At 50.1% G+C, this 13,724-nt stretch overlaps 1 protein-coding gene across 1 annotated transcript in view; it reads left to right on the top strand.

The window, feature by feature from the left end:
* The window catches only part of JPH2 (junctophilin 2), a 31,057-nt gene that overhangs the window by 14,533 nt on the left and 2,800 nt on the right, over positions 1 to 13,724 (top strand). The window contains exons 3-5 of the mRNA XM_021540926.3: positions 7,683 to 7,801; positions 11,100 to 11,902; positions 13,006 to 13,103. Coding sequence (XP_021396601.2) covers positions 7,683 to 7,801; positions 11,100 to 11,902; positions 13,006 to 13,086 — 1,003 coding nt within the window. The 3' untranslated portion in view covers positions 13,087 to 13,103. The remainder of the gene's footprint in view (positions 1 to 7,682; positions 7,802 to 11,099; positions 11,903 to 13,005; positions 13,104 to 13,724) is intronic.

Raw genomic sequence — 13,724 nt, 5'->3', positions numbered from 1 at the left:
CTCCGACTCCAGAGGAGGGTGCACGGCTTTATCTGCTTTCCACCCACCTCACATGAATTTCCTCAGGCACTTTCATGCCTTATTAGGGTAAGAGGGAACATGCATTTTCAGTAGCTCCAAGGAGAAGGCATCTGCTGGACAGCACACAGCTTTCTCCAGGGCTTCCTGGGTTATCAGGGTTGAGGCAAGTGAGGCTCTGTCTTGCAGGGATCCCCTCAAGAGCAGCAGAGAGGATGGCAGGATGTCAGCCCTAGGGATGGGTACAATTCAGATAGCCAGCCAGGCAGGGAAAGTGGAATTAGTGGGCTGTTCATTTTGACCTTGTGGGAAATCCTTATCTCAATGGCTTACAAACACAGAAAGGGAAAAATGAAGTGTGACTTTAATCTGCAAAAATGACTGTGGAAAATGATGGCATCTTGTTCAATTGATCTGCTGCTGTGTGGAACAAGAAGGCTCTGACTCCCATCCAAATGCTTGTAATCAGCCAGCAGGGAGCTGGGCTTTGAAATCATTGAATTCAACCATGCTTTGCTCAGAGATTATCCTCATTTCAGTGGAATGTGAAATAGCCTTATCTTGAAAAAGAATTAATATTTAAGTAAAACGTCCAATTTAAATAGAATGCCTGTGATGCAGAAACCCTCCCTTCTCCTGGAGGAGGGGCATTTTTTTCAGCTTATCCTGGTGCTGAGCCAGAGTCCTTTGGCTTTCTTAGTCCAAGTTTATTCATTTTGCTCCTGCAAAGCCTGGTGATTCTTCACTGGGGGCTGGCAGGGACCTGGTGTCCCATGTGCCTGGGTGCTCTCAGCAGCCTTGGGTACAGGTGCACGGGAGCTGCAGGCACTGAAGCCTGGGACATGGACTGGGTGACCTCACAGCTCCCAGCTCCATCTCTTCTTTTTCCTGGACTCAGATCTGTGAACATCAACTCAAGAGACCTACAGGACTCGGAGAAAAAGGCTCCTACTTTAAATTTTGATAAGTAATTTGGGGTTTGGGCAAATGCAATATTTTAAGAAATATGCCTTCATTTCCTAAAAAATTATCCACTTTTCTTTTTTTGACTGCTAAAAAAAAAAAACAAAACCACAAAACAGATACAGCAGTTCCTCACTCTTTTGGTTTGGATTACTGAAATCTGAAAAACATTTGATTTAGAAGGTGCTAAAACTTTTGGTTGATAAAAACAACAATCTTACAGTGAAAACACAGACTTTTTCACCCATTTTAATGCTCGTGGATCCAGCAGTCTGGTAAAGCACACTGCTCTTATGGATGGAAAGGCTGAAGGACCCTGATTGCATATGTGCTGTAAAGATGTTTTGATGCACTAGTCAGTGGGATAACCCAGCTCCTTTCATCTTGCAGTAGTACCTAATTAAATGAGGGTCCCCAGGGAGCACCTTTGGTAATGGTGTCCTGGAAGCTGGAATAAATCACTGGCATTTGGGCATAGCTCCAAGGCTGTGCTGCTCCTGCTCCTCAGGGCTCTACTCAGTCTGCACCCAGAGCAGCAGAGTGGCCCTGAAAACCAGGGGGAGAAGGAGAGGGTCTAGCTGGCAGCTGCAAATCCCCCTTTTTTCCAAAAATATCTCTGTGGATGCTCTCACAAGCTGCTCCCAGCCTGGCTGTGCTGGCAGGACAGGCTCCAGCAGGTCCAGGAGCTCTCTGTCCTGCCCAGGGTGCAGTGTCCCTGGGTCATGGTGTCATCCTGGGGCCAGCAGCCCTTTGAGCTGGCAGGCCCTGGCTTGCTCTGCTCCCTTTGCAGCTGGCTCTGGGCAGCTGCTGGCTGCATCCTGGGGCTGTGGGGGAAACAGAGAGCAGCTGTGGGCTGTGCCAGCCCCACGGGCTCCTCACAGCCCATGGGCTCCATGGCCACCCAGTCCTGCTCAGCTCCCAGGGCACTCGGGCTGGCAGTGACTGATGGAGCAGATCCTCCCGTACGTGGGGCTGGGGTGGGCAGGTTTTCCTCTTACTGAAGACAGCTGCAGATCTGTCTGCTGAAAGATTAATATCACTTTAACTGTTCCAAAGGGAAGTGTCCCTCAGTGAAAGATGCAAGTAATTCAGAGCTATTTAGAGCTAAGGATAACATTTTGGTATTTTAAAAATGCACCAAGTAATCATAAAGGCTGAGCTCGTTAGGTGGCAGGAGTTTTGCCAGGCCTGTGCTCCTAAAGCACTGCACAGAAAAGGATGTTTTTCTCTGGTCTAAATGGCCTGGTCATGCCCTTTCTGTGGAAGGAGGAGAAAAGGTCTGATTTATCCAGCCGAGTAGGCTGGGCATGTACAAAGTGCTACCACTTCTGTGTAAGTGCTGGTACTGAGAAGGAAAAGCCTGGGGCATCTCATGAGCTGCTCTGCAAAGTCATGATGGTTTCTCTTTTTGGCTTTCTGCTTCAGTAGTATGGAAGTGTTTCCTTTAGGATGCAAATTGTGTTGATTTATGCTTATTTTACAATTTAGATCACACCTTGCAGGTACAGAGCCCATATTATAAAGCAGCAAAGGCTCATACACCCCAGGGGTGTCAGAGAGGAAGTGGAGTGGGTACGTGCACTCCATGTGATATAGTGATGAAGCAAAAAGAGCAAAGGGAACATGAATGGTACAGCTGTCTGTCAGGGCAGGACACCCATGAGATGGGGTGGATGGGTTTGACTGAGGGCAGTGAAAATGGTATGAGAAGTGGACTGAAGAGGAATATTCAGTCCTGTGGGCTGGTTACAGGCAAATGAGGGTAGCAGAGTTTTGCTGGTATCTGCGTGCATGTGGAGGCAGAGGGAGAGACACAAAGAAGATGGATTGGGACTGAGCAGAAAGAAAGGGATGCTCCAGCTAGAGAGGCGACACAAATATGAAGATGGTGTGTCAAATGGAGAAGCCAAAAAGTTCTGTCCTAGTCAGGATGTAGAATAATAGTTCTGGAAGGGACCTTTAAATGTCATCCAGTCCCATCCCGAGCCCAGGTGTGTGCTGGCCAGGTCTGTGTCCTCTTGCTCTTCGTGATGAGCCATTAACAAAAACACTTACTCAGTTTTCCTTTGATTCCTTCTGAGTGCTGCAAATATTCCTGCCAAACAATTATTTTAAGTTTCTTCAGAAGAACAAAATGATTCCTGCTGGATGCTGGAGCAGGGATTTGTCTGGAAGTGGAAAAGACAGTTTCCAGGAGAGGGGAGTTCAGCAGAAGACTCTCTTCGTAGAACTGACTCATTAATTACTTTTGCTTAATGGTCTTCTAAACAGCTCCTAGTATCAAGAATGGCAAGAATCATAGAATGGGTTGGGCTGGATGGGTGTTCAGTTGGTCTTTGCTCAGGTTTTGCTGAATCAACAGGAGAAGGGGAACAGTGGAGAAGGAAGGACAGCACTGGACAGGTCTGACATTCCCCCAATAAGCAAATGTGAGGGCAGAGAGCTGAACTCTTCCCCTATTTCTAGCTGCAAGGTCACTGCTGCATCTTCAGGCACCCCAGCCCTGTCTGGTATTTGCAGTATTCCCAGCTAATTCCAATTTCATTTGCAGTCTAATCCAATGTGGATGTGCAAAACCACATGAACTGTGCGAAGAGACGGGCGGGCGGGCTGGGCTGGGCCTCACCTGTTAGCGCGGTGCTCAGCTGCGGCTCGAGTGTCCGTGGGGATTTTAGCAGCAGTTGGAGGAATGGTTCAGGCAGCGTTTCTGGGAGATGGCCAGGAAGGACAGGAGTGGTGCTCTGTCCTGCACTAGTACAAAAACGATTAGAGCATTAGAGCCATGCCAAAGGAGCAAATAAAGCAGCAGATGCATTTAACCGTCCCATGCTGCTGGGGTGTGAAGCGCGGCAGCTGCTGTGATCCAGTGGCAGCAGGGCTGGGACAGGGGCTGCAGACATTGCCCACATGCCTCCCCTCAGCTCGGCTCTGAGTTGCTGCTTCTCCTTGCAAAGAATTCACTGGAGCTATTTTTAACAGCACTGCCCAGGGAGATGGCTCAGGGTGCAGATGGGAATTGCTCATCCTGGCAGCGCTGCCTTTTGGGACAGGGAACACTGGTGTGGGTTTGTAAAGGTCCCCTTTTATGTTTATTTCCTCCAGCTGGATGTGTTATTGTTCATGGGTCATTTTCCACTGCTGCCTTGAAAAGGGTCTTTTGGATTCTGCTGCTGGCTGCTCTGAAGCCCCTGGGTCTGTGTTTCAGGTCCCGCTGAGCTCCTCTATCTCCAGACTTTCTCCTCCGCTAGTTTTTGCAGGGCAGAGTTTACTGCAGAGTTACTGGGAGCTGACAATGCAACAGCAATAAATATATAAGTGTGGCCCTGATTAAAGTGTGCCTGAATAGCATCAAATTTATCAAGGCTGGTATTTCCTTTTTGCAAAAGCTCGTTTTGCTTTTTGAGATCTTAACCTTGGAAGAAATTTTTCTTCTTGCACATTTTACTTCTGGGGTTTGAAAATCCCGTTCCTGACACCTTCAAACCTCCCTGGGCTTTTTCTTTCCTTAGCTCCTGCTCCTGGCAGACCCCAGGCTGTGGGATGGGACAGGCTGTTGTGCTGCATGCACTGGGCTCTCCCAGGGTGGCTGGTGTTTGTCTCCTACTTTGCTGCCAGGGCCAAGAGTTCCTCTGTATGAGCTCACAGGCTCTGCCAGCCACGCAGATAAATAATAAATTCAGGGATATTCGAGGCCAGTTAGATGTTATTGTTATGGCTGGACCCTTTCCTCTAGGCTGGGCTTTGTCACAGTGCTGCTAAACCCTCAGCATGGTTTTTTGGAGGGCTGCGTGCAGCACTGCATCCCTTGGTGCCCTGGGGATGCGTGGCTCAGCCAGGGAAGATGAACTTCAGACACCGTGCCATGTCTCTGAAAGCCAGATAAATAATCTTAGCAACTGGGGGGGACCCAGCACAGGGCATCAGCATCCCTGCTGGGGCCAGGCTGGCTTTGAGAGCAGTGCTCTCCTGGGATGCTGACAGGGCCGACTGCGGTCTGCTGGAGGTGCCAGATTTGAAAGTGCAGCTGTGTTGACAATAGTCCCCCCAAATCAAACACCTCTGGATGACTTTGCAAGCAGGGGGACAGGAGCTGAGGTCAGCTGTGTCCCACAGCGTGAGAGCTGCCGTGGGGCAGTGCAGGATGCCAGAATTGTGCTACTCAGGTTCTTGTCACTGCTCCGTGTGTGCAGCCTGGGAGCTGCCCCAGAGTGTCCCTGCCCTCACACCCCTCATTGTAGATCCCTGCTATCCTTGGGGCTGTGGTGTCTCACAGCAATGGCTCAGCTCCTCACCATGCACAGCATCCTCACTGCAGCCTCTGCAGCCCAGGCCGGATCTTCTTAGTCTTGCCATCTCTCCATCTGAAGGAATAGCAGTCAAATAGCATCCAGCAGCTACTCTGGAGGAAAGCAAAACTCCTGCAGAAGAAAAGCATAACTGGGAGCTACCTCATCCTCCAGCATCCCCAGGCACCAAGGGATGGAGTGCTGTTTGCAGCCCTTCACAAGACAGCCCTGTTCTCTTGTGTTGTTGCCAGGTGCTGGGAGAGAGCTGAGCATGCAGGAGCTATCTGCACCACTTGGTGACATGTCCAGCTCTGCCCTTACTAGTGAGAGCAGACCCCACATCTAGTACACTTCCAGATTACTTCTTTGGGAGCTACTCTGAGGAAAGCACTTGCCGGGAGCTGCCTGCTGCTCCCCCAGCTGGGGCCAGCTGGCTGATTGTCTGGCTGGGAATTGGTCAGGATAGCATCTGCCTGGCTCAGAGAGCAACTGAAAGGGAGAATTTTATCTCTTGATGGTGAATCTCATCCTCCAGGAGCAAAGGCAGGACTTGGAGCATGTCCTGCCAGGATCAAGAGCTGGATCCTCCCTTCGAAAGCCTCTTCCCTGGGGCCGGCGCCAGGCAGGCTGTGTGCCCCAGGCACAGCACACCCAGCCCACTCTGATCCCCCAGGCATGGAGAGCACAGACACATTCCCCTTGGCCCCTGCCAGATTATAGTGGAATTAATCACGCTGATTATATGCTACCAAAAAAGGAGGTGCTTTCTCTGTTCAGAACTGGCTCAGAACCCCTGCTTGCAAGCAGCGGCCTAAAAATCCTGGTTTTCTGCCTGTCTCTGGGTTTTTCAGGAGCTGTAATAATTTTGGATAAAAAGACAAGAATGACTGCAATCCCAGGCAGCTCAACCTGCAGAGATAACGTGTGAGTGTGGGCAGGGAGGTAAATCCTGGCTCCCAGCAGAATGGAATGTCATCCCAAGGAGGGACAGGCTGAGCCACAGCACCTCTGCACCTTCTTCTCTATCACAGGGCCCTGAGCAGTGCTTTTGGCCCCTTGTCAAGTCACACTGTTGCCTGTATCAGTTGGGATTGATGCCCTACTTTCAGTTCTTTCCCTGCAGCTACTCAGAGTGGCATATGTGTGTATCTTCTCCTTTGTGAGGGTCTCAGAAAAGCATTTCTATCATCTTTTCATTGCACCTGTTGAGTATTCAGACTTCAGCTTGTCTGGTCTGCCTACTGCATCTCAGTTTAATGGGAAGGAATCAATCCTCATTTCATGACTAACAGCCAAAAATTCCTCTGGAGTGTTTTCACTGCAGGAATGAGAACTGCATCTTTCCTCCTTTTTTGTCCTAAAGCATGACCAGATACCAACCTACATCTGAAAAGGGCTCATCAGATACCCTAAGACCCTAATTAAAGGTTGTAATTTAGGGTGAATTGGAGTTTGAGGAATGCTAACTGCTTATCACACAAAAATATGTGGATTTATACATGAAATAGGGAATATGGGGAGCCTTGTTAAATCTGACAGTGAGAGCATGGGGAAGGCAACTCTCGGGGAGACCTGAGTGCAACAAAGCAGCTGAATATACTGTTCTTCACCCGGCCTTATTTTTAAGGTGCAACATTGCTGTTTGAAGTCAGCTCCTTCCCAGACTGTGAGCAGCTGGGCTGTAAAGCCATCCCTGCTTTTAGCAAGAAGATCACAGGGCCCTGAGCATGAGGCATGTGAGGAATATAACAGCCGGCCAGTAGAATAGCTCCCACAGCCTGTAGCCCTGTGGAGCAAAGAGGAGATGTGCTGGGCAGGAATGGAAAGGACTCAGAGAGCCAAGCTGAGAGGGAGACAATAGCTCTAAGTGAGATCAGCCTGTCAACCTGCAGGGAGTAAAGGAGTCCCTGGACAAGTCATGTTATTTGCTGGAGAGCTACTAGAGAGAAATTTCCAGGAAAACCCATCTTGTGTGCTGAGCAGGGGCACACTGTCTCTGTCAAGGCACAGCAGCTCAGGGCTGGTGACACAAACAGGAGTTCAGCCACCAGTGATGCTTGTGTAATGCCTTGGTCATTCCTCTGAGCAGCACAGCAATGAGCCCATTCTGCAGTGCCTGCTGCATCACTGCATCATGTGAACATGCTCACATTTGCAAAGACACCTGCCCTATTCCCTATGTGCAGCCTTTCCACCTTACCTTTGAGTATCTGGGCCCCTTCCATGTTGAAAATTTGCTCTTCTCTTCTCAAAACCCTACACCCTGAGTGTAGAGTTTTGGGTCATGTGGGCAAATTCTGAGTGCTGTTATGCCAGGTGGGCTGATTCAGTTTTGGTGGCAGGCAGGGTTTGCTGTGTGAGTGGGATGACCTTGGCTCAGAGGACGCTCACTGTTCTCCCCTCTTCTCTCTGCAGGACGGCTCATGCCAAAGCCAAGGCTGAAGGGTCTGAGCAGGCAGCTCAGGCAGCCAACAACGAATCAGGCATAGCCAGAATGATGGCCAGGGAGCTCTCCCCAGACTTCTACCAGCCAGGTAGGATCAGAGGCATCTTCCAAGAGGGGTCTTGCAATTTCCACGGAGAATCCGTTCAAGTGCTTCACCCACTTAATAACTGCACAAAATGCTCTCCTGTCTATCCTAAATCCTCTTTTGCTCAGTTGCATCCAGCCCCTTGTCCTGGCTGATTTGCTGTCCTCCTGACACCACTGTTTTACTCACTATGTTTACCACAGCCTGGAGGAAGACCCCAGAGTTTCTCAGCTTCTCATGTTTTTCCGCACACTGAAGTCTTCAGAACCAAGCAGGACAGGCAGCAAGCTCAGGTCTATCTGCAGCTCTCCTGTAGAAACATCCCTTGTGGATTTTTCTTAGAACAGTCTTGCACATTGACTCACAAACCCATATCCTGTGGGGCCTCTGAGCAATCAGACTCTGCTAATTAGGGGCTTTAATATCCTATAAGAAAGCAGCTAATACAAAATACAATTTTTTCTGATTCTCTATTAATTTGTTAGTATCACTGCTAATTATTTAGCTGGGTAAACACTTGGGAGGTTCCTTCCGTGAGACCAAGCACTGAGGATTAGTAGATGAGAAGTGTAATATTAAAATCAGCATTTTGAATGCCATTACTTTTCCCTAGACTGAGTTAGCTAGAGATATGTTCTTCCTGGAAAACTTTCCTTTACAGAGAGGGAAGGTAATAACGGAGCAGAAAATAAAATTCCACGTGCCTACATTTTCATCCTGTCTTGCTTATTATCTGGATTTATTGCCTGGAGTGAGTGTCCCATGGTTACTGAGGCAAGATCACAAGGGACTATCACAGTGGTAAAACTGGGGATAGAAGCCAAAAGTTGACTTGTGCTCAGCAAAACCTGACACCTGCCTCTGCTCTGATTTCGGTGTCTCTGCATCTCCTGTACCACTCCCAGCACAGAGCACACAGTGGGGAATGGGAACAGCTCAGAGCTGGTGCCTGGTTGGGGGAGTCATGCTGACAGATTTTCCAAAATTCCCTGTACTTTTGCCCTTGTCCTGCACCTATGAGCTGGGGAAACACTGCGCTGGAGGGCTGCCTCTTCCTCCCCAGTGCCCAGAAAGGCCTGTTGGAGCTGACTCTGAGTGGGGAAACACCAGAGCACCCAGGCATGGGCTTGAGCCAGCCCATGGCACTTCATTTAACAATGGCTAAATGTCACTTGATCCTCACCTAAGCCCCCCAGCTGCCACTCACAGCTCTGCATTCAGCCTTTGCACTCTGGGGTATTTATAGTAACAAAGGAAACTGGAATCCCTATGGGGAGGTTTTGGACATCTAGCTAGATTATTTTTTCCACCCATGGCAATTGAATGAGACAATTGAAACAGTCTCTGTAAAACACCTGGGGCAGCCTGACCTCCACTCTTGGTTCCTCAGGTGCTGGATCCTCTTGCTGCTGTTATGTAGGGCCTCACTTGGGTTTGGCTTCTCTCAATGGCCTTCTAAGCTCCTGATGCATGTTATTCTTCTATGATTCTTTTAAACATCTGAATTCCCAAAGTGCACAAGAAGTTATCTCTCCTCGCAGGGTTGCACCATCCAGGAACAAACAGACAGTAGTACAGCCTTGGATTTTGCTAGGACTGAGAGCTGCTGTTCTTACAGCCAGAAGAGCCCAGCTGTGTTTGGTAGCTGTATTTCTCCCTGCTATCCTGGCAGATCGACCATGTTGTGTCTGGCACAGGCAATCCTGCTCAGCAAGCCCCATATCCTTAACTGTTGAGCCCTGAATTTCAGGGTATAGTCCCTGGTAAATTAGAGAAGGTTGTAAGCCAAAACCATTGCTGAAATGTGCTGGAAGATGAAGGTGGGGAGCTGAATGTGTGCCCTCCAGGCAGCTGGGGGTTTTTGTGTTGTAAATTATTCAGGAGGAGAAGAAAGCAGCAAGAGAGAGCAAGGAGCCTGGAGCTGCAGGCAGCCTATTTTGAGGAGTCTGAACAACTGTTGAAATGGCTTCCAAATAACTCAGTTGCAGCCAGAAATAAATGGCCCTGAATGGGTCATCTGCTGATTGGCAGGAGTGTGCAGGCAGAGCAGAGCAGATGAAATCAGTGCCTTCCCTTTCCCCACTGCCCCTCCAAGTGGAGGCATTGCCTGAATGGACAGGAGGTAGCAAATCATACCACTGACTTATGAGAGCAAAAGGAGCACCAAGCCAAATTTCCCAACCAGACTCAGACCTGCATCAGTCCTTGAGATGAAGGAGATGAGGGGAGGGACCTTAAAGCAGCCAGAGACAGTGTGGCTCCAGGATCTACAGTGTTGCTCAGGAGCACAGAGCAAGCCCTCATGAGCATCACTGGGGTTCAGCAGCATGAGGCCAGAGCAGGTGCTTTGCTTTCAAAGAAGCTGCTCTGAGACCTCACACTGCACAGGACGAGTGTGATGCTCTTCTTGTTCTCACTTGCTATAAGCATCACAGTGATGTGTGGGGATGCTTCTCCGAGCACATCTCAGCATGTGAAGCACTGTGGAGGTTTGTTATTCCACTGGATATTCCCAGTTCTTTGGTGATGCATTTTGGTGGGTATCTTCAGTGTCAGGCTCTGTCTTAATTTCCCTGGCCCAGGCTGGGCTGCAATTTGCAGTAGGGTTAATAAGAAGTAAAGATTTAATGATAGGTGCAAAATTGAAGTGAGGCAATGTTGCTTGGAACTCACAGGCCAGTGTGGGAGAGGAGGCCAAAGCGAAATCTGAAGCCCTGAGTCACCTTTCATTGTGCCAGGCAATTTTGCTGCTGTTGTGGAGCTCAGGGCAGACAAGAGGGCTTTATAACTTCCAACCCTGTTCCACATATAAGAAACATGTTTTTCCTATCATGATGGATGGCACATAGATAATCTGGGAACCCTGCCTTTGCCGGTGACACTAGTCATCCTGTGTATACTGTGAAGTTACCATGCTATTTGACACCAAGAAAGCCACATGGAAGAGTTTCCCAGACATTAAATAGAAAAATAAACCAACTTCATTGGGAGCTGTACCCTCCTTAGCCCCAGCATGACCCATATGTGTGACCACATGAAGCTAGGCTGCAGATTTTCATTGTTTTCTTTAACCTTATCTATTGGAGCCTTCAGGAGTTCCTAGAGGAAATTCCTTCTGGCAGCAGGGTCTGATTTGGGAGTTCCTCCTCTCCCAGACTCCAGCCTGGACCCTCGCAGCATGGTCTCCCAAACCCATTGCTGCTGGGGGCAGAGCTGCGAAGCCACGCCGGTGCCATGGCATTGGGGCACCCTGCTGTCCCTGTGCCAGGGTGGCTCCTCACAGCAGCCCTTCTCTCCGCAGGCCCCGAGTACCAGAAGCGGAAGCTGCTGCAGGAGATCATCGAGAACGCGGAGCACGCGGTCAACGCGGAGGACGAGGCGCCGCGGCCCGAGGCCGCCCCGCCGCCCCCCACGCCGCCCGAGAGCCCCCAGCTCCACGAGCAGGAGGAGCCGCGGCCCCGGGCCAGCCCGGCGCCCAGCCCGGCCGCCAGCCCTCCCGAGGCCAAGCGGGCCAAGGCGGCCCCCCGGCAGGACAGGCCCCTCCGTCCGGGCAGCTGGGCCGAGGCGGGCGGCGGGAGCCCGGCGGGCGGCGGGAGCCCGGCACCCTCGGAGGGCGAGGGCCGGCCGGGCTCGCGGGGCCGCGGCCGCGCCGCCGAGCAGATGGAGATCGGGCCGCTGCAGCGCATGGCGCGCGAGCCCGACGTCGAGCTCTTCAAGGGCTACCACAGCTACGCCGTGCGGACATCGCCGGTCACCCCCGCCACGGACTATGAGGAGGAGCAGTTCCCCGAGAATGAGCCGCCCTCCCCGGAGCCGCGGGGCGAGCCGCAGCGCCGGGCGGGCACCCCCGGCCTGCCGCGGGAGGAGAAGCCGGCGGAGGCCAAGGCGGAGGCGCCGCGCCCCAAGGAGCCGCAGCAGCGCCCCAAGGAGCCGCAGCAGCGCCCCAGCCCCGAGCGCAGGGCCGGCGGCCGGGCCGAGCCCGCGGCCGACAGGAAGACTGAGGCCAGGGCGCCCAGCCGGACGGAGCCCAAGGCAGGGGCCAAGCGCGGCCCGGCACCGGCGGCGGCAGTGGTGGCAGCACAGAAAGCGGAGGAGTGTGAAGAGGTGATGTGGGGCATCCCTGGGAGCCACCTTTGCCTTTCTTTATTGCTCCCCATGAGGTCTGGCAGGACCCTGAGGGATGCAGACACCCCCGGGCCTGGCTGCAGCGGGCACCAAGTGGTGCCCAGAGGCTCTTTTTGGGATCCTAGAGCACGCTGGAGGAGTGTTGGTACCTCCCTCTCCTGCCGCCTTCCCAGCCTGCCCTGCCTGGATGCTTGCCCTGACATTCATAACCCTCCTGTTTTCACCTCCTCTCTTTACCTGGGCAGATAGGCTTTCAGACATGTGGTATTTCAAAATTTGTGCAAAACCAGGCATCTTCCAATTAATTTTATCCACTTTTCTCACCTTATTTTCCCACCTCATTACCAACCAACTTGGATGTGAAAGCTGGGGGGAAAAAAACCACTAAAAACTCAAGTGTGTTGCTCTTTTACCCATTACTTTTTTTGCTGTAGGGGCATCTCATGAGCTGAACTGTGGTGTTGAATCACCAGCCAATTTCCCAGGTTTAAAATATAGTCACTGAAATTCAATTTTGCTCTTAGCAAATACAGCTGGAAACCCAGACATTTTATTAGCCCTCTGAGTCCCATCTTGCAGTCCTTTGGACGTGAATGATTCCAATGTGACTTTAGAAAATCACAGCTTGGAAATACTTTGGTCTGAAATTACAGCAATCTTCACATGGGTTCATTTGTTGGGGTTTGGAAATAGATGATCTTCAAGATCCCCTTCCAAACCAAAGCATTCTATGATTCTATATTATTAAAAATGGCAAGTTTACGAACACAGGCAATGCGTATGCGGAAGGGAGTTGGGAGGAGCAGCCTGACATGGGATCAGGAGTTCATGTTCCTGTGGTCAGGGTCTCCTTTAATCTAATTTAGCTGCAAAAGAAGCCTGATTTATCCTCCTTCTAATGAATTTGCAGAGAAGAAGTAGGAATAGGACAGGATAAACATTCCACTAGTTTGAAATTCAGGCTGGTTGTTACGTGCCAGATTTCAGTGCATTGGGAGGGGGTGATTGTGGTATTTTTGAATAGCAGAATCAAGCTATGTCTGTCTGGAGCTGTGGTGTGTAATACTCTGTTTTTCCTGCAGGGACCTAACACAATTGTGATCTGTATGGTCATCTTACTGAACATTGGTCTGGCCATCCTGTTTGTACATTTTTTGACATGATGAGCCTCTTGAAGAAGGTAAGAAGCAGAATGAGATTTTATCCTCAATTTGTAGATGTCACTTGATGTTTTAAGGTTGACTCACTTTTCAAAAATGTCGTAAAATTGTTGCATGAAATTATGTCATAATTTCATACATTTTCCCAAAATTAGGAACATAGATTGTGTTGGTGGGATACAGTCTCACCATATAGTTTTGCCTTCCCAGTACCATGGGCATGTTTCATGGAGTGAGAATTCCATTGCAAGACTGTGTGATGGTAAATTTGAAATTTGTTTACTGCAAGTGCTGCAAATGCTTCAAACACTTTCAATTTGCTGTTTCAACGTGGCTGCTCCGAAGTAACTTGTGCATTATAGTATTTCTTGGCACTCACACCAGCAAGATGCAAGAACACATAAAAATGTGAAACTGTGAAAACTGCAGCTCTAATTGCACTAGTACTAGTTCTGCAGTTGTAGTTACTTAATTGTTTTACTGTAGATAAATATTAATCAAGATGTTTGTAAGACTGGAGCCTTCTCAGGTCTTCCACTTGAATTGGGATAAGGGTTTACATTTGGATTTGGTGGCAATAAAATCTTGTGAGGTTTCTCATGCCTGGGGTACTCCTACAGACAGGAAGGTGTCCTGAGCTT

The sequence above is a fragment of the Lonchura striata genome, chromosome 17 (assembly GCF_046129695.1).
Source record: "Lonchura striata isolate bLonStr1 chromosome 17, bLonStr1.mat, whole genome shotgun sequence".
Taxonomy (NCBI): domain Eukaryota; kingdom Metazoa; phylum Chordata; class Aves; order Passeriformes; family Estrildidae; genus Lonchura; species Lonchura striata.
Note: the sequence above shows the minus strand (reverse complement) of the source record. Positions and strands in the feature narration are given on the sequence as shown.